This window comes from Polyodon spathula, chromosome 17 (genome assembly GCF_017654505.1).
Source record: "Polyodon spathula isolate WHYD16114869_AA chromosome 17, ASM1765450v1, whole genome shotgun sequence".
Lineage (NCBI taxonomy): Eukaryota > Metazoa > Chordata > Actinopteri > Acipenseriformes > Polyodontidae > Polyodon > Polyodon spathula.
In genome coordinates, this window is record NC_054550.1 from 34,570,284 (window position 1) to 34,589,928 (window position 19,645).

The following is a 19,645-nucleotide window of genomic DNA, read 5'->3' on the forward strand; positions in this document are numbered from 1 at the left end:
CTTCACCCCAACAAACATTTCTCTGTTCTTTTTAAATCATGTGGTGTCTTCTCTGGATAGCTACTGTATTTGACTGATTGATCAGCCAGCCAGGAACTGCATGCCTGGCATTCTCGGGCTGATCAATCAGACAATCAACCTCCTGAAAGACACCACACCGAACCAGTTGCCTCATTTAAAACCACGCCACTGTGCAAAGGGTGGCCATCTTGTCTCCAGGCTGTTCCCCTATTCTTGAGCCAAGGTGGCTGCCAGCCACAGAAACATATTTTAATGTGCCGGGCATCTGCCCTGTCACACCAAGGCTTCTGCGTCAGTGAAATTAAATTGCTATGTTGCAGTCTATGTATAGAGATCCATAATCGGCTATGTAGAGATCAAAATGCATATGTAAGTGAGATCATGATCAAAAAGAAAGCTTTAAATGTATGTTATTCTTCAATGCAATCACAATGCTCTAAGCTGTGACCACACTTATCTGTAATATTCTACACCATAATGATGGGGCACACCAGGCCATATCTATTTAGCTTCCTCTTTATCCAATCTTTACAGTAATTGCAGGCAGATTTAAACTGCGCCAGTGTCTGCCAAGACCCTTGACTTTTATCCACTGCCAACAGCATGGATGTCAATGAAAGATGTTAATTTAGTCCACTCCTTCAAAGGCAGGTCACCAGTGCACCACTTTGTCAGCAATAGCCCCAAATGTGGTTACAGAACCTCACATGGCAGAGATGCCAAAATTACATTTTCAGTTTAAATCCAACACTACCAGTATGGATTTATAAGAATAATTCAAGTCATTCCGTAATAGGCGAGTGTCAATAAGGACTTTCTTTGGCCCACGACTGATCAAATTATCATTTGTGTTTTATATCAAAGGCATCTTCAACTCTCAGCTGTTTTTTGTTTCCCATAGAAAAAGCCTAGCCACATTTCAAATACAATGCTACACAAACAGCTTTTTTAGGCTATAGATAAGCATGAAACTTCTATTTTCTAAGAATGGCATATTGCAAAATATAAACAGACATAAAGCCATGTGCCAAAAGTAGTGTTCATTAAAACTATTTACACACAGTACTGATGCAGCATTATTAATACAAACTTGTTTCAATTCAGATGCAAACACTTAATACGATATTAAATTAGAAATATTTCAGGTAGCTCTTACATCTATTTGAAAAAAAAAATTAAAAAGTCAAGTCAACCATAATTTGTTGTGACTACTCAGAACAACAAATTAAACCTTTTGTCATAAATCAGAATTCACGCACATTGTCCAGCATGATTCCATTTCTTAAATTAAAACCAATTGTATTTAGCGTATGTATATACTGTCTATAAACAATAGCAGCTTTGTAATATACAAACATTACTGTATATAAACAAAGAAATATACAAAGTGCTCATGGCTGTAATTATAGTTGTATCATTTCTTCCTCATTGGTTTTCTCTGCCTCTTCATTCTCTGGCTCTTCTTTTGTTTGGTTTTCCGCTGAACTTATCACACACTCAGACCTACTGAAGAGAGGCCAAATTTGCAGTTAATTTATAAACTTAATTTCCAGTATTTATAAACTTAGTAGCATGCATTTGTTAAGACACATCTGTGTGTTTAGCTGCAGTGAAGTTGTAGGGTAGGGTAGGGAAAGCCTGATGCAGTTATTTCTGACACCTGATCTATATAGAGAAGTAGATGTACTGTGTGCACGGGAGATGTCATGAAAGGTGATACCTGTACTGGGTCTTGCTATCACTGCTCTGGTTTTCTTCGCCATCAGATACACACAGTGGCGTTCCCCCAGCATTCCTCACAAAGTCTTCATTCAGCCCCACCTGCTTCAGTGTGTCTCGGTACCGGCACTCTGCCACGGTCATTGCATTTCTCTAAATAGAGAATACAGTCTTGATTATAAGCACATTTACTTTTTATTCCTCTAGTGCAGTTATTAAACCTTCATCAGCACATTTCAAACAAACTATCTGTATTTGGCTTGGCCATTTCAAACAGATTTCAGACCGAGTTCCAGCCATGCTATTTGTTTTCTCTGTACCTTGGTGACTTGTTCAAACAGGTAGGGCCTGTCATGTATTCTCTTCTTCATCTCCTCCAGCTCTTTCTTATACTTCCTCATCCTGTGCTGGTCAGTCTGCCTACATCACAAAGAGCTGACTCAGGTCAAAGGGTCGTGCAAAGCAGCATACAGAACAGCTAAATGCCCCTCACCTAACAAAACTCAGGGTCAGGGCAAAACATGCTGTGAACAATATTATTTTCCCAACTAAAAACCTTTGAACTTGCTCTTAGAATAACCTGTACTACTGTTTTTGTTATGTTAACTCTGCAAACTTAAGACCACTTGGTTAAATTCAGTCATTTGACACTGCTTTCAACCTCACCTGTGTTGCTTTAATTTTTCCTTGTACACATCCTTTAGACTCCTATGTGTATCCATTGCTTTCGCCCGTGTAGTTACTGCTTTATTCATTGCTTCTGATTTCAATCTGTGCTGCTTCATCCATTTAGCCCTCTCTTGTTCCTTGTTGTCCTTCTGTTCCAGTGAGCTTCTGAGGAACAGATCTTTAAAGGGTCAGGGCTATGGTGAAATATTTTAGTGCTTTTAAAAACTTGATTTATACCATATGAGTATCCATTAACAGATTTCTCTGAAGATGCATGACATTGCAATTATGATTTATTTTTGTCATTAATATAGAACTGAAAATGCAGAAGTATATATTTTTTTTTTCATATGCTGTATGGGCCTGAAAGACACAACACAGCACTGCACATTGTACCCTGTAATGCCCTGGGTACCTGATAGCAGCTTGGCGTTTCCTTGCAGCGTCTGTGATGTAGGTGGGAAGAGTGTCAGTTGAAAGGGAGAGAATCCCATTGAAGGACTGACTTCTCTTTAAGTGTGTCTTGATCACAGGACGTGACTCCTAAAGTTGAATTTTAAAACAGAATAATTGGAAAGAATGACAGTGTTTTAGACTAACTTGTCCAGAAGTAGGTATCCCCTGCTAGCTTTAACAGTAGCTTCAACAGTGTTAAGAATTAAATTAATCTTTTGTTGTGATCTTAATACAGAGAGATGTTTTTCAAATGTAATTTTACAATACATTCACTGGAAGAGGATTCTATGGGGAAATAGTGTTGCCACCATAGAGCCCATTCATCTTGCTCAATCCACGTCAACAATGTCTTGCATACATGAGATAACATGATATGCAATCTGCAATTCTGCCATTCCCATGCTGCAATATGGCACCTGCAGGCGACAGAATATTTTTAACCCAGAATCTGTTTCCAAAACAGTTTTCTCTTGAAATAAAATGGTTCAAAACGGTCTTCGGCATAAGCATGTCACTAGTTTTGCCCCCTGGCATTTTGTCATCAATGATATATGTGGTACTGCATGTACACCATGAATAAGGAAGGTGGCTTACTTGCTGTGCATGCTCAGTGGATCTGCTCTGTCTTGGTGGCAGATTGGAAGTGCGAAGCTGGAATGGTTTACATTTAGTCGACTCTATCTGTTCTTTCCTTCGCATGGCCTCTTTCTGGAATGCTCTGTTTAATCTCTCGAAGTTGGGAACCTCTGGATTTGTTCGTGGCTGAAATGTGGGTTCCTTATCCAGATATCCCAGGGTCTTCTTTTTAGTTTTCAGAGCGCTGCTCTTATCCAGTTCCCTCTTCTGCGGCTGTTCTTGAATGGGTGCTGAAGCTGATTTAAGCAAATCTGTTGCCCTCCTCTGAATTCTGATCTTCCTGTACAGTTCATCCTCTGTTTAAGGGGAAAATAAATAGTGATACAGTAATAGTTTAACTGTTTGTTGTACCTCAACTGGTGGTAGAACTGATTATTGTACTTGAGTTTGTTCTAGTCACCACTGCCATCTACTGTGCATTACATGCACTTTATCAACACTACACACATGGGAGGTCAGGATTATGGCAAGTACAGTTTCTGATCCAAATTCAGAAACTCAGTCGAGTTTAGTTAAATGGGAAATTGGACATACTGTTTCAATTTGACTGATATCTTGGGCTACAAATAAAAATGTATACATGTTAGGATCTGAAACATTAAAAAGATCATTAAATCAGTGAGATCACCCAATCTAGTTATTACCAGTGACTGGTCAGTTTGTCGTTCAGAGTTTTATTACCTTTTAAATGGTCACTGACTGTTGGATCCTGGACTGATTTGGGGATTTTGTTTTTCACTTTGGGTTTAATGTTTCCGCTCAGCGTGCTCGGGGGGGCTGTTCTCAGCATCTGTTTTGTTTGCTCCTTCTTTTTTTCTTCTCTCTCTCTGCAAAGCTGAATGGCTTCTGTATGGAGAGCAGGATTTCCTTCCTCCTGTCCAGGTTGAGCCTCCTCTGCTCCTCCCTGCTGTCATTGATCTCATCAAACAGGGGCAGGTAAACATGTGCTGGGATGGGCATTGCTCTGAACTGTTTCTGACACTCAGCCTCCTCTGCCTCCCTCTTCTCCACCAGTTGTTTCTCCAGATCCAGGGACATTCTGGATTTCGGAAGCTGAGTTTTCTTTTGTGCGTCCCGGAGGGTCATGTTGAAGGGCTGCGGGATTGTCACACATGACGCCCGGGCTGATGAAGTGCTCACAGGTCTCCGTGTCTCTTTGAATGGAGGAGAGTCTCTGTCAGCTTGGCTATCTCTTGAGCTCAGCTCACTCAGAGAGGAAGATTTCCTTAGACTTCCATTCCTAGGGAAAATTCAACACATAAAACAGAGTAAAGAACAAGCATTGGTTTATTCCATATTGAAATTCTGGTAAAAGATCTGCCTACAATATTAAATGATGCTTAGCTGGGACATTGGAAAATCTGGTATTGAATTAAAACACCATTGATATGTACAACCTACACTACAATATAATCACACCTTAATCTTCTAAACTAAATGGTTAGGATAAAACTAGTTGTTTTTTGTATGAAGAATATATTTTACCTAGAAGCTGACAACTTGCTTGGATTGGCTTTGAGGTGTTGTCTCCCACTGGAGAAGAACTGCTCCACATCCTTATTTAAAGCTGTCTTCCTCACATTCCCTGCAGTCTCCACAGACAGCATGGAGTCCTCCAGCATCCTTTGCTCCAGATGTCCCTGAAAGTGCTTGCTTGTCTCCATCAGCTTCTCCCTGTGTGCTTCCTTTAAGCTCTGGAGCCTCTGGTAGAACTGCTGGTCTGACAGAGTACTGCCATCCTCCTGGTGAAGAAATTCTAGCAGCCCACATCTGTCGATTTGGTTCACCCTGGAATTGGACGCCTCTTCTTCAGACTCTGACGAGTCTTTGAGAGGAAATCCCTGAAATAATAAACGTGTATTTCGGTTATTGTTTTTAGCATATATGCAGTGGTCAGTCCATCACTTTATAATTCTGCAAAAAAGTCTAAAGGTGTTGTGTGACTCTGAAAATCCTGAAGACTATTCAGAGATGAATGATGTTCACATTATCAGTGAATGCCATGGAAGTATATAGTATGCATCATAGTTGTTGAGTACTGTATACCTTCATAGCATTCACTGCTAAATGGACATTGTGCATCTAGTCTACAGGGCCCTTTATGATCAAACTGATGGTGTTAGTTCTGGAGAAGTTTATTGCCCATCATCTGGTGCCTCCACCTGCAAAGTTTCATTACTCTGCGTGATTTCTGCAAACTGGCATATTCACTTGTAAATAAATGAAGAATGAATACATGTTTATTTAACATTTAAAAAAAATCTGGTTACATATTTAATATTTACATATGCATATCAACATTATTTAACATTATGTATGTATACTTTAACAAAACAACAACAAAGCTATTTATTTATACAGTACAAAAAAGTAGAACAAACTTTTAAGCAGAAAAGAAAGAAGCGACTCAAGTGTCTGCAGCTCAAAATGTCACTGCCAGATGACTCGCGTCAGAGCTGTGTTGCCATAGCAACATCAAACAAGCTGAGCAGGCCCGGAGAAAATTAAAAACGCCACAAGAAAAGAAAAGAAAAAAAAACATTATATTTAAAAAAATTAGCTTTCTTACGTGTTAGAACAGTGCAGTGGTACTAACCTGACAAATTATATAAGCTAAAATAGAAGTTGAAATCACCTGATGCTGATAGCTTGAAAAATAATCTTCAAGAAGCACTTCCGTTTTTCCTGTCCGACTTGACCTGTTGAGAAAATGTTACTTTCGATTTGCTGAAAAGTGGCGTGCAATGAGAAACGGGCATTGTTAAACAGCTATCACATTCACGAATTAATCCTTAATATTATTATTTCGTTTTCCCTAAACTGAAAGCGCGTTCACCATCCATTGATCTCGTAGCTGAATGTCCCGCCTATTGGATTATCTTATTGGCAGGACAGTGTTTTACTGCACGCTGTGATTCGTTTTGAGGAGTATCGGATTCACTAACTCTGCCTTGATTTCAGAGCACCGTTGTTGCAGAAATTACAAGTGCTGTGCTTTATTTTGGAGGAAGCATGCATGCATTGTATTTATTGTTCAGCCCAAACGCATTGGTTTCAAATGTATTGTAACCACGCACAGAACGCTACAGAATGCTTCTGAAGCTGGCTCAGGTGTGATTATGTCCACCTGAACTGTCGTGTTCGGGTTCAGATTCGTTATTGTTAAATTTCGACACGGTCATCACCTTAGTATTTCTGGTTAAGGAAACTTTGTTTGTTTTTAACGAGACTGTCCCTTTAAACTAATAACCTTGCTACAGCCGTCTTCCTGATTGGCTGGTGTTACCCAGGAAGTGTTTTTAAAAGTTTTGTTTGACCTTTATGTATAACAAACCAGTATTTGGAAGCAATGTGTCAATACCCGATGTAGTTGGACATACGCGAAAAAAATAACTAATCGACTGTCAAGATTAAATACAGCAACGGTGGTGCAAATCGATATTTTAAAAAAATTCTGTGTGGTGGAGGGAGGAGGTGTGTTGCTGTGCCCTGTTTCGGGGGGTTTTAGGACATTGCAAAGGGGGTTCAGCAGCTTGGGGAACGAAGAGGACACCAGCGAGGGCACAGCTGGGGCGAGCAGTGATGGTGACAGTGTTTATGATATCATTGTTTCAGGAGGGCGGGTGGTGGGCACAGCCATGGCATGTTCTTTGGGTAAGTTATAAGTATAATAGCGACACGTTGCTAGCTGCTTCTCAGTAGCTTTACAGTACCTCTGGTTTTAAATACTTTAACCGCGGTGTTTGTTTATTTTTTTTAAACTCTGAGATTACAAAACTATGAATAAGCACCAAACTACATGAGGTTTCATGTTTTTTAAGTAAAAGAAGGCTTGGCTGTAATTATTTTTACTACACGCTACACACGCAATATGCACTGGGGCTCCACTCACGTTTAAACTGACAGTGCGTATATACTTATGTGAAAAAAAATAGCAGAATTACCGAAAACAAATACAAACGCATCCTAAATTGTTCTGAAAATGTTTCAATAGATTGAAATATACACTTCCTGTACACTGCGTGTCGTGTCTTTTTGTAAATAAATAAAAATAAAGTAACAGAAACATGTAAAATGTGAAGTGTTATAAATCTAGAGGGCAACTAAATCAGGGGAAACAATCATTGTAACATTGAAACACATTATTCATGAATCCTCATGCACATAAACTAGTGGAGTATCGTCATTTAAATCAATAGAGGTTTTCAGTGCCAAATCATGCTGATGTATGATATACATATACGCCATACAGCTTGGTAAGAAACTTTCATTTGGGAGATTGTAGTATGAAGTTATTAGGGAGCATCTATTAGTTAGTTTTTCCTCTTCCACAGCTTTCGATCCAAATTTGCAAGGAAAGAAGATCCTCTTGTTAGAAGCTGGTAACAATAGAGTTTGATGAAGTGCCAGAGAGTTTCAGCACCAGAGTCAGCTCTATCAGCCCTGGATCTGTGACTGTTCTCAGCGGTGTGTACAGCTACAGGACTGCCCAAGAGAACACTGCACTGACTGCACAAAGATGATACTGTCTGCACAATTATATTACACATGCATTTTCTGTGTGTGTGTATCTCTATATATCTATCTCTGTACACTTGATACTGAACCTGTAGTAATCTGTGCTGCTGTTGCAGAGACCAGGATTCTAGTGTAAATGCTGTTTAATATGTACATGATTATTTGTAGGTATTGGTGCCTGGGATCACATTCTTAACATGAGATGCAAGCCTTTCAATAGGATGCAGGTAAGATCTTGTTAGTTTTAAAATTGACAGAGCTGATTTTCTGATCACATTCTTAACAATTGCATTCCAGATGGATTATTTCTTGGTTACAAGGGGCATTGTGGTTTTTTGTATTTTTTTGGTATGGTTTTGGAACGCTGCTTTTGGTTTTATGAAAAGCAGTCCGGTTTAGTGAAATAGAGAACCATTTCTCAATGCATACAGTATGTCCACACTGCAACAATCTGAAATGAAAACCTGGTTGGTTATTTAATAAGTTTACGAGACTAGCTGGGAAAGATCAGATCTGCAGCAGAGCCCGACAGATTCGTGCAAAATTTGTCAACATAAAACCCAAACTCTACACGTGAATCAATGTATTTGTACTGCGCGTATTCCACCATTATAACAGTGTAGGTATGTACCTTACTGGCTTCAACTGGAATGTGCCAGGAGTGCCATATTTAATAAGGAATAACGTTAACCTGAATCATATTTAGGTTTCATTCTGCATGTGTAATCATAACCTGCTGTATCATTTTCCGAAGGACGTAAAACTTCTCCTATGAAAGAGTGACTGGTTTGTGGTTGATCGGAACATTCTGTACGTTCCGTGGTGTGTATTTATAATCGCATCAGAGGCTGAGTGCCTGTTTGGATATCAGATCTGGAGCAAGATGCATTAAAACCGTAGCGGTAGTTTGGACTATTACAGACCAGGCACATTCTCTGATCTGTCCGTAAAAACACAAGTGTTTAAATCAGGATCCGATGTGAAGAAAAAGAAGAAACAAATAAAAGTTCTAAAATAAGAGTCTCTTCCCCTCCCCCCTTTCTGCTAGCTATAAATCCATGTGAAAAAAAAGATTAAAGTGAAGTGGACTGCCGATGTCAGCAGCAAAGTGCCCGTGGTTTACAGCTGCGGCTGTAATGTGGCCTTCACGTTAAGATGTGGCCTTTTTTGTACCAAATAAGAAACGCTGTGGTCGCTGTTGGGGTTAGGGATGTCATGGTAATATGAGGTATCGTGATATACCTCTCCCATAACTTACATCGGTTAGTTTAATGATGGTATGCTGTGATGCTCTGGCAGAAGATTTTAAACATAGGGGCACTGCAGTAACCATAGAGTAATCACCCCAGTGCACTGTGCCAGTTAACCTCAACATTGTGGGATTAAATAAATCATGTTTCCAGAATGTTCTATCAACATTACCAGAGTCTGTTTTTACACATCCCTGCTGTTAAAATAAATAAATAAATAATTAGAAACTGGAACATTTATCTTATTTCGATGTATAGAAAAAATAAACTTATTTTTAGAGGGTACCCAGTGGCAGGAACAGTTGCAACTGGAAATGAGTTTCAGTGAAAACAGGTCGTTTGGCAATCGAGTCTCCTGATTTATAAAGGCCCGTTTTTTCCACAGCTGTCAGGCCATTCTTTGAAAATGTAACGTTGGTTAGGGTCAGATTACTAGCAAGCCGAAGCCATTTTGATAATGAAATGCCTGTCATGAGATTGACGTTAATGGCTTGCCATTCTTTATAGTTGCAGATACTAAACCGCTGATGCTTTTTGCCCAGGTCTGGGATGCCTGTTCCGATGCAATGATCACTTTCTATAAGAGAACCTGGAAGATGAAATGGGTTACGTTGTAGAGAACGATGTTGTCCTTGCTGCCTTGACAGAACAGCTCGATGCAGTTTCAGGTAGGTGCGGTGCGCTGGGTTGCTTTCAGGGGCTACCAGGCTGTACAGCTAATCAACTAGCAGAGCAAAGCACAATGTGAAACATTTCAAAAAGTCTGCGATACAAGCGCTCCAACTTGTCAGAGACACACATTCCAGCCAACTAAATCACCCTAAACTGCTCTAAGCCTTCTATACTGCACAACCAATCGCATGGCATGTCACATCGTCCAGAACATTTACACAGCAACATCATTTCAGAATAGATGAGGTGACTGTGCCCTGCAGCGCCGGATATAAAATCAAAGGTAAATCATAAGCAAGACAACCAAACGTGACAACATGTAGAACTCGGTACTGTGGCTTGGGGTCACCGCTGTTTTGCTGTTGTCCGCGCAGCCTCTCATTTCTGATGGCCCAGCCAATGTATTGCACTTCTGTTCAATAGCATGGTACCACTGACCAATGTTATGCTACCACATGCTTGTTAAGTTTATTTAAATAAAAGATCTCAATAACTTCTCTGGGGTAGTGCATCAAAACATTGGTGTTGTACTACTGTTATGGTTACTGTATAATTTTTTTTTTTTCAGTCCATAATTCTGGTGTGTACATAATCTTAATATAGTATACAAAATCATTTGATATTTTTGAGCGAAGCAACAAAACAAAAAAAGAAAGAACATTACACTGTGGTCTAAACTGTTTTGACATGCATCCTGCAGTGGATTCAGTGTACTCAACCGGTCATGCTAAACACTTCTGGCACGGTGCATGGAAAGTGGAGTAAAACCATGCAATGCTGTCAAGATGGCATGTCACGGGTGACTGGTAGCTAAGTGCTATTAGTGTTGCCAGGTGTGGTTACCCAAGCCTGTTTCAAAATTGTCAATCTCTGTTAGTTGGTAAAATTAGTGGTACTTCTGCTGTTGTGTGTAATTGGCTTCTGATTTAGGCACAGACAGCCCTGGAGTCCGAGCCCATCTCTAGCCCTTCTCACGTGCCGGTGCGCACACTGTAACAGGCAATGTGCTGTGTTCACAGATCAAGTGAAGGTTCAGTACAGAAGCAGAGCGGTGAGGTACACCTGGCCTCTCCCCTACCCGACAGCTGAGTCTAATCCCTGGGTGCAGGTGGAGCTGGCGAGCGGGCAGCAACTGCAAACCAAACTGCTAGTCAGCATTAGAACAACACTGAATCCATTCCATTTCAAACCAGGGGTGTATTTAATATCATCTGTGTCGTTAAGTATAGGCATATGAGCTGCATGACCAGTGGTAACACTGGTTACTGCATCCACATAGCAGTATGTGATTGGGATCATTTTCCTCCTCAATAGAATTTTGTTGCAAGTACACCTATTAAAAATGGAACAAAAGTAGTAGTTTATAGTAGTTATATTATAAAATGGTATCCCACATTATTAACGTTACAGCATGTGATGCGAGCGAGCAGTTTCTAAAAACTGAAAATACATTGGTGCCTCATTCTTCTGTGACTTTTGGGACTCCTGTCCAACTTCTAAATTAGCAGACGAAGTGTACATTGCTATACCAGATTGTATTCATTTAAATTTTTTAAAATATATTTTGTTGGTTTTTTTGCAAAGATTGGGGCTGATGGACCCAACTCCATGGTACGGAAAGCAGCTGGAATGCAGCCGGTCCAGTGGAATTACGAGCAGAGCGCCGTGGTCGCGGTGCTTCACCTGTCTGAGGTACATTCCTACAGACCAAAGCCTTTGCCCATTCATGTGCCTGAAGTACCCCGATTGTATGCAGTGTTTTGCTTGTGTTGCCCAACACAATTATAGAGGAGTCTATAAACACGTGACAGAGCACACTTCAAAATCTATATTAGTAATAACAGTGTCGCAATATCTAGATTTTTAATGGCATGAAAGAGCTGCCCTGTGCTTCCCTGGAGAGAATTTACCCAGGACACATAAACGGTGAAATTGATGTTGTGTCTCGGAGAACAATGTCACTGCTGACAGCTAACAGTGCCACACTCGATGCTGTTAGGTGGAGTAAGTCCAGGTTTTTCGTGGGCAGTGTGTTACGTTTTGAACCACAAGCACCAGTTTGTTTTTGGTGGTAACACAGAGATTGGTTTGTTTAAGTTCGAGGTAACCATTCATAGTGTGTAATTAAGTGTAGCCATGTCCACTGTATTATGAGGGGAGCGTATATTCGATTGTTAATCTCCTGCAAGCTCCTAATATCTCAGTTCCTTTTGACATTCTGAGTTTTGGGTCTTTGGACATTCCTCTGCAAAAATCAGAAATTGGCTTTGACCTGTCGGCTAAGATGGATGGGTGCCACATTGTGATCGTGTGACTTTGTTTCAGGAAGTTTTTGGCTTCATGCTGTACACATCTCGTTCACATTTGACTGTTCTGTCCGAGATGCCATTACCACGGTGTCTGCCACCGTTATATCACGCATCGCTTTTATTATTTTGTTATTGTTGTTGTTATTAATTCCTCCCCTATTTCCGTGCCTTGGTTGTAGTGATATTTTTGTAATATGTTTTATTTTTTTTTCCTGTTAATTTATTTGTAGCCCACAGAAAACAATGTTGCTTGGCAAAGGTTCCTGCCCACTGGACTAATTGCATTGCTTCCAGCAAGACAATTTTATTTTAATATTATTATTATTATTATTATTATTATTAGTGCTTGTACTGCATTAGGCCGCTTACTTTAACTAAGCTCTCGTTAGTTCAAGATTTTCAAATTTCAAGACATTTACTATAAGATTCACCACTCCCAATTATTAGTGTGATCCCCTGAAGAACAGTATTTAATATGGATGCATTTTAACAAGGTTTTCCACGAGCTCCATAGTAATAATTTGTCAGAGCACATATTTAATATGTGTAAATATTTGTACCGGTTTCTATGGAGCAGAGAGTATCATTAAAGTTGTCAGCAATGATCTGTGCAAGTGTCTAGCTTTGATCCCTCTCCATCTGTAAAATGTATCACAGTGGAAGGCTGTGGTGTCTATTAAACCAGGTTTCTACGCAACAGCGGGTCATTAAGACTGAAAGATTTGCCTGTGGAATTGTTTCATGTCTTTCTTTCCCCTGTCTGTGAAAGTTGTCAGACAGCGCAAGCTCGCTGGTGTGGTCCACCACCCATCAGCACGCGAAGGACCTGCTCGCTCTGGACGATGAGAGCTTCGTTGACGCAATCAACTCTGCATTTGTGAGTTTAAGTCTCTACCGCCGACTCCTAGTGGGTGAGCCGTTGTGGTGATTTAATAAGTGTTGCGGGTGTCTTGAAATAGAGTGATTTAAAGAGTTCATATTACAGTTCTGGCAGCAGGGTTGAGATACGAACTTCTGCTAGAGACCGAGTTCACAAGAGCTTTGTGGTTTTCAGTCACAAGAAGTGGAAGGCGTGAGTCGCCTCATTTGGGCAAATTGAATTAACTTCTTTTTATACCATTTTTAACAAGTCTTAATATCCTGTTTCATATCTCTTTATATGTGATCTGTAGAATTCCCTATTGGTTATGTCGTTCTTTGTCATGGTGAAGAACAGACCTGGTGAAAACTGCCTCCCGATAGACTCCTTGAAGTGCAGTTTCTGAAGTGTGTTGAAGAAGCTTGTCAGTGTTGAGGAGTTTTTCTTTCTGTAATGTGTTTTTTTGCAAATAGTGAGCAAAGCAGAAAAGATCATAGATAATCATACAGAACATGCATTGTTTATGAAACGGGTAAGAAATTAAATAGAAGGAAAATGTAGATAATTATCCCTTTAACTTGGCTTGTATAAACTTGGCTGAATTAGAGATCACTGGAGGGTGCATAGCGTGCACGAGTGGATATTGTACTGCACAAATAGATCACAGCGAAATGGAAGCTAATGAAAGAACTCCATCAATCTGGCCTGGTATTTTATTTGATCCAAAGTTTACCATGTTGTGCTCTGTTAGTGTAACAGGACCTGGAATCCCAATCAAAGTGAATGGCAGAGAGATTCTGCTGCTCGTATAATTTAGCACTGGTGGTTTTCCTCTTGCTTAAAATACGAACTGCATGTGTGACAGGCTGATCTAAAAGCAGCTGGAGAATGAGAAAGTGCTCTTGTGAGCAGCACTGGGTTATTAAATATGTGCTGTGGTTCACGCTGCCCTCCATTTGGCCGCTACGCCATATGTGTTTGAACTCAATGGAAGTTATTCAAACACTTGTTTTTTATAGGTCAGTTTCTTGCCTTTTGCTGACAAACCAGGGTGGCCATAGAAACCTTGTGAATTGGCAGAAAGAGAAAAATAAGAAGTCATCCCTGTACTGTGTGTATTTATTAACTGGAATTGACCACAGTAGTGTGTACAGTTGTTAGATAAACCTCCAGATTTATCATTTTATATCCTTTTATATACCTACCTGCATGAAACCCCTGGGTCTGAGAATTTCAATTTTTGATCATTACTCTGTGATATATAAACAATACACTTGTGTGAAAATGTTAGACCACTTTGTGCTTTTTAATTAGGCATCTTAAACCGTAAAGTCTCCTGCATTTTACCGTGTGTGGCTCTGTGTTCCTTTTCTCTTTATGTTTTAAATAAATTGCATGTGTGACCTATTAGTTATGTTATAAGTCCTCAATTAAATTAGACACTCACTACCTTGCCTATTTTTACAGTTTTAGTGGTTTGCTTTCATATGCACAACAACAGAAGCATTATGGGGTGTTGTAATGAATATGCAGTGCCGTACAGTGCTGTGCAGTGATTGATTGAAAGCTTTTCTCTTTTCACAGTGGAGAAATGAGAACCACTCGGAGCTGATTGACACAGTGGGCGCCATGTTCAGATCTGCCTTGTCCCTGCTCATGCCCTCTGGTACCTCGCCACGCCAGCTGCCTCTTAGCATCTCTCGCATCGGCCCCAAAAGCAAAGCCATGTTCCCCCTGGGACTGGGGCATGCCTCCGAGTACATTAGATGCAGAGTGGCTCTCATTGGGTAGGCAGTACTACTAAATCCTATCATTGCAGTAGTGTTGTCAAACTCTGTTGCTGAAGCAGGCAGTGTGAGCAAGGATTGCTCGGTATGTGCAAACGATTCTAGAAAATGTGTTTCTTGGTGTTTCTGTACTGAAACTTGGGGTGGGGGGGGGAGCCTAGTGCCTAGAGCCTTTTTTGAGAGAAGAATATCCACGTTAATTTAATTAAATTAAAAAGAGGGGGCTGGGTAGCTCATGGCAGAGTTCTGTTGTGTGGAAAGACCTTTAGGCATATTTAAAGAGAAGTGCAAGATTTATAATTAGTTCCTGGCTATTTTTATTGGCCTTCTGTTTTGGGATTATTGTGGCAGCCCTGAGAACAGTGTGTATGCAGATCTAAAACTGAACTGCACCACATGCTGCTCTTGGCTTCCCACAATCATTCACATGAAAGAACTCCAATAAAAACAACCATACATTTATATTACAGCCTCATTTTCAGTAAGGTTCATATTCATGACAACTGATACCAGTTATTGCACCATGAAATTGCAATATAAAAAAGTAAAATGACTCGAAATGCACTCGTAGGCATGCTGCACATGAGCAGGTTAAACCAGGCGTTTCAACCAAAATGCAGCTCACATATAAGAAAAACTGTAACAGGCTATCCAGAACAGTAACAGACTACCCAAAAGCTTCATTTAAGGACCCATAAGTTGTTTGTTATTTATCAAGTAATAATAATAATGGTTTAATTGTTAATTCCACACGTGCCTCTTCTATTTTTTTGTAGTTATTTTAAAGGGTGTGAAAATACAGAAGTATGTCATTTTACACAGGGTGCTAATGAGAGCAGTGAAATACTTTGAACATTACGAGAATAGAATTAAAAGAGGAAAGTATTAGGAAACCTATGCAGATGTATTTTTAGACTATTCTTTGTTATTTTCTTAGGGAGAGATGTGTTTGCATGTGACAACAGATCCCCATATGTACTGTGGTTGTGCGCATAGGGATATTCATGATGCACTGAGGTGACAGGTAGCTTGCAAATTTAACAAAGTTGCCTGGGTCTTTATGCAGGGATGCTGCCCACAGGGTACACCCTTTGGCTGGCCAGGGATTGAACCTCGGCTCTGGAGATGTGGCATGCCTCACTCGACACTTGAGCCAAGCAGCCTTCGACGGAAGAGACCTGGGTAAGGAGACAAGTTCAAAGTGAGCTCAGTCTGGGCTCGTAGGAGCACTTGAATTAAGGTGTATTTCGGCTTGATCCATTTACATTAAAGCCAAGTCGATCTCGTGAGGACGTGATGTTCAGCTTTCTGACTCCTCCTGTTTTTTTTCTTCCCTAGGAGCCACACGTCACCTGCTGGAATTTGAGACCGAGCGCCAGAGACATCCTGAAGCGACTCTACTCCACTAAGATGGCTCCCTTTGTCCTCCTCCATACACTCGGACTGCAAGCCACCAGTGCTGTGCCGCCTTTAAAAGTAAGTGTGTGTTTACGTGGTTTCTTTCAAAGCCCTTGACTCCCAGAAAAATGTATGTAATTTGCCAGACCACCATAGGGTTACAAACTGTGGTGTTTCTAACTTTGAGGATGAATTCCCGAAAGTGACTTGTGTGAACTGGAAGGCAGAATGCTGCCCCCCCCCCCCCAGAGGTATGGCAGGGACGTTGGTGAAGTGCAAGTGTCCACCACAGATATACCCCATGCATGTTTTTGTAGTCCTCTCTGAATGTCTCAATTTACAGTTTTATCATGCCTTTCTATTTTTTGGGTGTAAAATTGTTTTCGTTCCAAACTGTATGCCCTAGAAGCTCTATTATAGTCCAGATCAGTGCTTAAAGATGTTGAGAACCTGTGTGCCCCAAATTCATCTATTGTTTTATATAGTTTCTGACCCGCTCTGTCTACAATATGGGCTGTACTACACTGGGAGTTATATAAAATGTTTATGTGAACTCCATTTTAAGATAACTAGGGTTAACTATATTGACGGACTTTTAACAGCACTAGCAGGATGACTCTTGAACAGTTTAAGGAAAAACATTATTAACCTCTGCATCTTGCTTATCCTACTGAGGTTAGTAATGCAGTTTGCTTGTCCATTCAGGAACATATCATGGCCTTCGCAAGTAAGTGAAAGCCCTCAAGTCTTTGGTCAGCATCCAAGTACTGCAGTGGTTCAGAAGAAGTCCAGGGCTGCTGAATGTTTGCTGCTACTGTTAAACACGTCATCTGTGGGCTGTGCACATTTGAATGTAGTGCTTGTAAATTAATAAAGTTATATTTTGAGATGTGTGGTTTTTATATCTGTTCATTTTGAAGAATGGAGTTGGACTGGCTCAGAGTAGATGTGATATTTTCATCCAGATGGTTGTTTTCTTATTTTATTATTGTTACTATTACAGTTGTGAGCTGTTTGTGGTTCATTACCTTAATCTCGGCCAGTCGATAAATATGACTGAAACTACATGAGTAGCCCAGCTGGCCGCCTTTCCATGTTTTCCAGTTGCCAGTACAGTATTTACTATATTTTAGTCACATTAAAGTTTTTTCTGTATACTATATCCAAAGCATTTTCTATGTGTTGCCAGAACACATACCATTTTCAATTCTGTATTATTTATTACCTTTGGATGTTGTCTGGTTTTACCTTAACCAGCTTCCCTAGAAAGGGCTTATAAAGTCGCTCAATAGAACCAGCACATCTGTAGCATTGCAAGAAGAGCAGCTGTCAGCAGCCAACACATCATCATCAGTGCACAAAGTTGTGCAACTGCTACTGTAGAGAAGTTTAATGATGCAAAAAAGGAAGGCAGCATAAATTTGAGCTGGTTTCACTACTTGCTTTAGTGTTGCATGCTGTGTAAAATGTAAAAAAAAAACAAAAAAAACATTGAAAACCAACAGCCATAGGTTGTCCCCAGGACCAAGTCTGAGAAGCCCTGGCATAAAGGAAACAAACTATTTTCTTGGTACGTGTTGACAGAAGGTAGTCGAGTATGTTGTTAAATGGGTTCTCTTTAGCATGCACAGAAAACTGTCAATCACGAGGAAAGAAACACCACCAGTGCAATAAAAGAAAAATATCAGTTAGGTTTGGCAAAGACAGCAGCGGGAACATTGCAAGTGAAAGAGAGCAGCTGGAACATTGCAAGTGAAGGAGAGTGCCGGGAACATTGCAAGTGAAAGAGAGCGCCAGGAACATTGCAAGTGAAAGAGAGCAGCTGGAACATTGCAAGTGAAAGAGAGCAGCTGGAACATTGCAAGTGAAGGAGAGTGCTGGGAACATTGCAAGTGAAAGAGAGCGCCGGGAACATTGCAAGTGAAGGAGAGTGCTGGGAACATTGCAAGTGAAAGAGAGCGCCGGGAACATTGCAAGTGAAGGAGAGTGCGGGAACATTGCAAGTGAAAGAGAGCACCGGGAACATTGCAAGTGAAAGAGAGCACCGGGAACATTGCAAGTGAAAGAGAGCGCCGGGAACATTGCAAGTGAAAGAGAGCATCGGGAACATTGCAAGTGAAGGAGAGTGCCGGGAACATTGCAAGTGAAAGAGAGCGCCAGGAACATTGCAAGTGAAAGAGAGCAGCTGGAACATTGCAAGTGAAAGAGAGCAGCTGGAACATTGCAAGTGAAGGAGAGTGCTGGGAACATTGCAAGTGAAAGAGAGCGCCGGGAACATTGCAAGTGAAGGAGAGCGCTGGGAACATTGCAAGTGAAAGAGAGCGCCGGGAACATTGCAAGTGAAGGAGAGTGCTGGGAACATTGCAAGTGAAAGAGAGCAGCTGGAACATTGCAAGTGAAGGAGAGTGCTGGGAACATTGCAAGTGAAAGAGAGCGCCGGGAACATTGCAAGTGAAAGAGAGCATCGGGAACATTGCAAGTGAAAGAGAGCAGCGGGAACATTGCAAGTGAAAGAGCGCGCCAGGAACATTGCAGGTGAAAGAGAGCAGCGGGAACATTGCAAGTGAAAGAGAGCAGCGGGAACATTGCTAGTGAAAGAGAGCAGCTGGAACATTGCAAGTGAAAGAGAGCAGCTGGAACATTGCAAGTGAAGGAGAGCGCCGGGAACATTGCAAGTGAAAGAGAGCAGCGGGAACATTGCAAGTGCCTCCATCTTGTGCAGGGGAGTATTGGGTGTGAAGCTGGGTAACACACAGGGCCAATGGATGTGGCTGGGAGTGTCTGCATAACAGTGAGAGAACCAGAGCTGGAAATGAGTCTGTGAAGAGCAAAGGAAGGCATTGGGAGTGGAGAAGAAATATTGGGGCATAGGAGAACACCCAGCTACACGGTTAATACTGCAGCTTGACTAAATTATTTAAATGTTTACTGGGAAATGACAAAAACCTGCCACAAGACTATTCTCGAGGAAATCTCACAACTAAAGGTAAGCTTTGCACATATAACAAACCTGTGAAACTAAGACACAGTGATGCATATTGTGTACTGTACTTTTACATTAGTTTGGAGATTGCAGCTGTAATTTGGTGATAGCCCTAATTTGACACTGGAGTGAGGTCTACAGCCTTGTTTCACGGTGGAGGTGGAAACATGGCACTAAACAACAGTGCTGCAGCAGGATCAATGGGCTTCACCAAACTCAAAATAAAAATAACGCAGATCTACAAAAATGATAAGAATGTATTTTAAAGCATTAGTATCCCTTTACATTTTTATTTGCACTTTTCATAAAACAAATGTTTTCTTGACTCATTAGCAGTACTTACAATGTCCTCTACACAGCAAGCATTG

The 19,645-nt window shown here is 40.8% G+C and overlaps 1 protein-coding gene and 1 pseudogene across 1 annotated transcript; one reads left to right on the forward strand and one right to left on the reverse strand.

Moving 5' to 3' along the window:
* Window positions 1-273: 273 nt before the first annotated feature.
* Window positions 274-5,583, reverse strand: LOC121329699 (protein FAM161B-like). Its single transcript, XM_041275398.1, is given in 10 exon segments — window positions 274-1,527; window positions 1,742-1,893; window positions 2,061-2,160; window positions 2,407-2,574; window positions 2,825-2,952; window positions 3,460-3,797; window positions 4,183-4,327; window positions 4,330-4,741; window positions 4,987-5,342; window positions 5,548-5,583. Coding segments are annotated over 10 exon segments (1,938 nt in total). The 3' UTR covers window positions 274-1,424.
* A 1,253-nt stretch (window positions 5,584-6,836) lies between these two features.
* On the forward strand, window positions 6,837-17,181 carry LOC121329556 (annotated as a pseudogene).
* The last annotated feature ends 2,464 nt before the right edge of the window (window positions 17,182-19,645 follow it).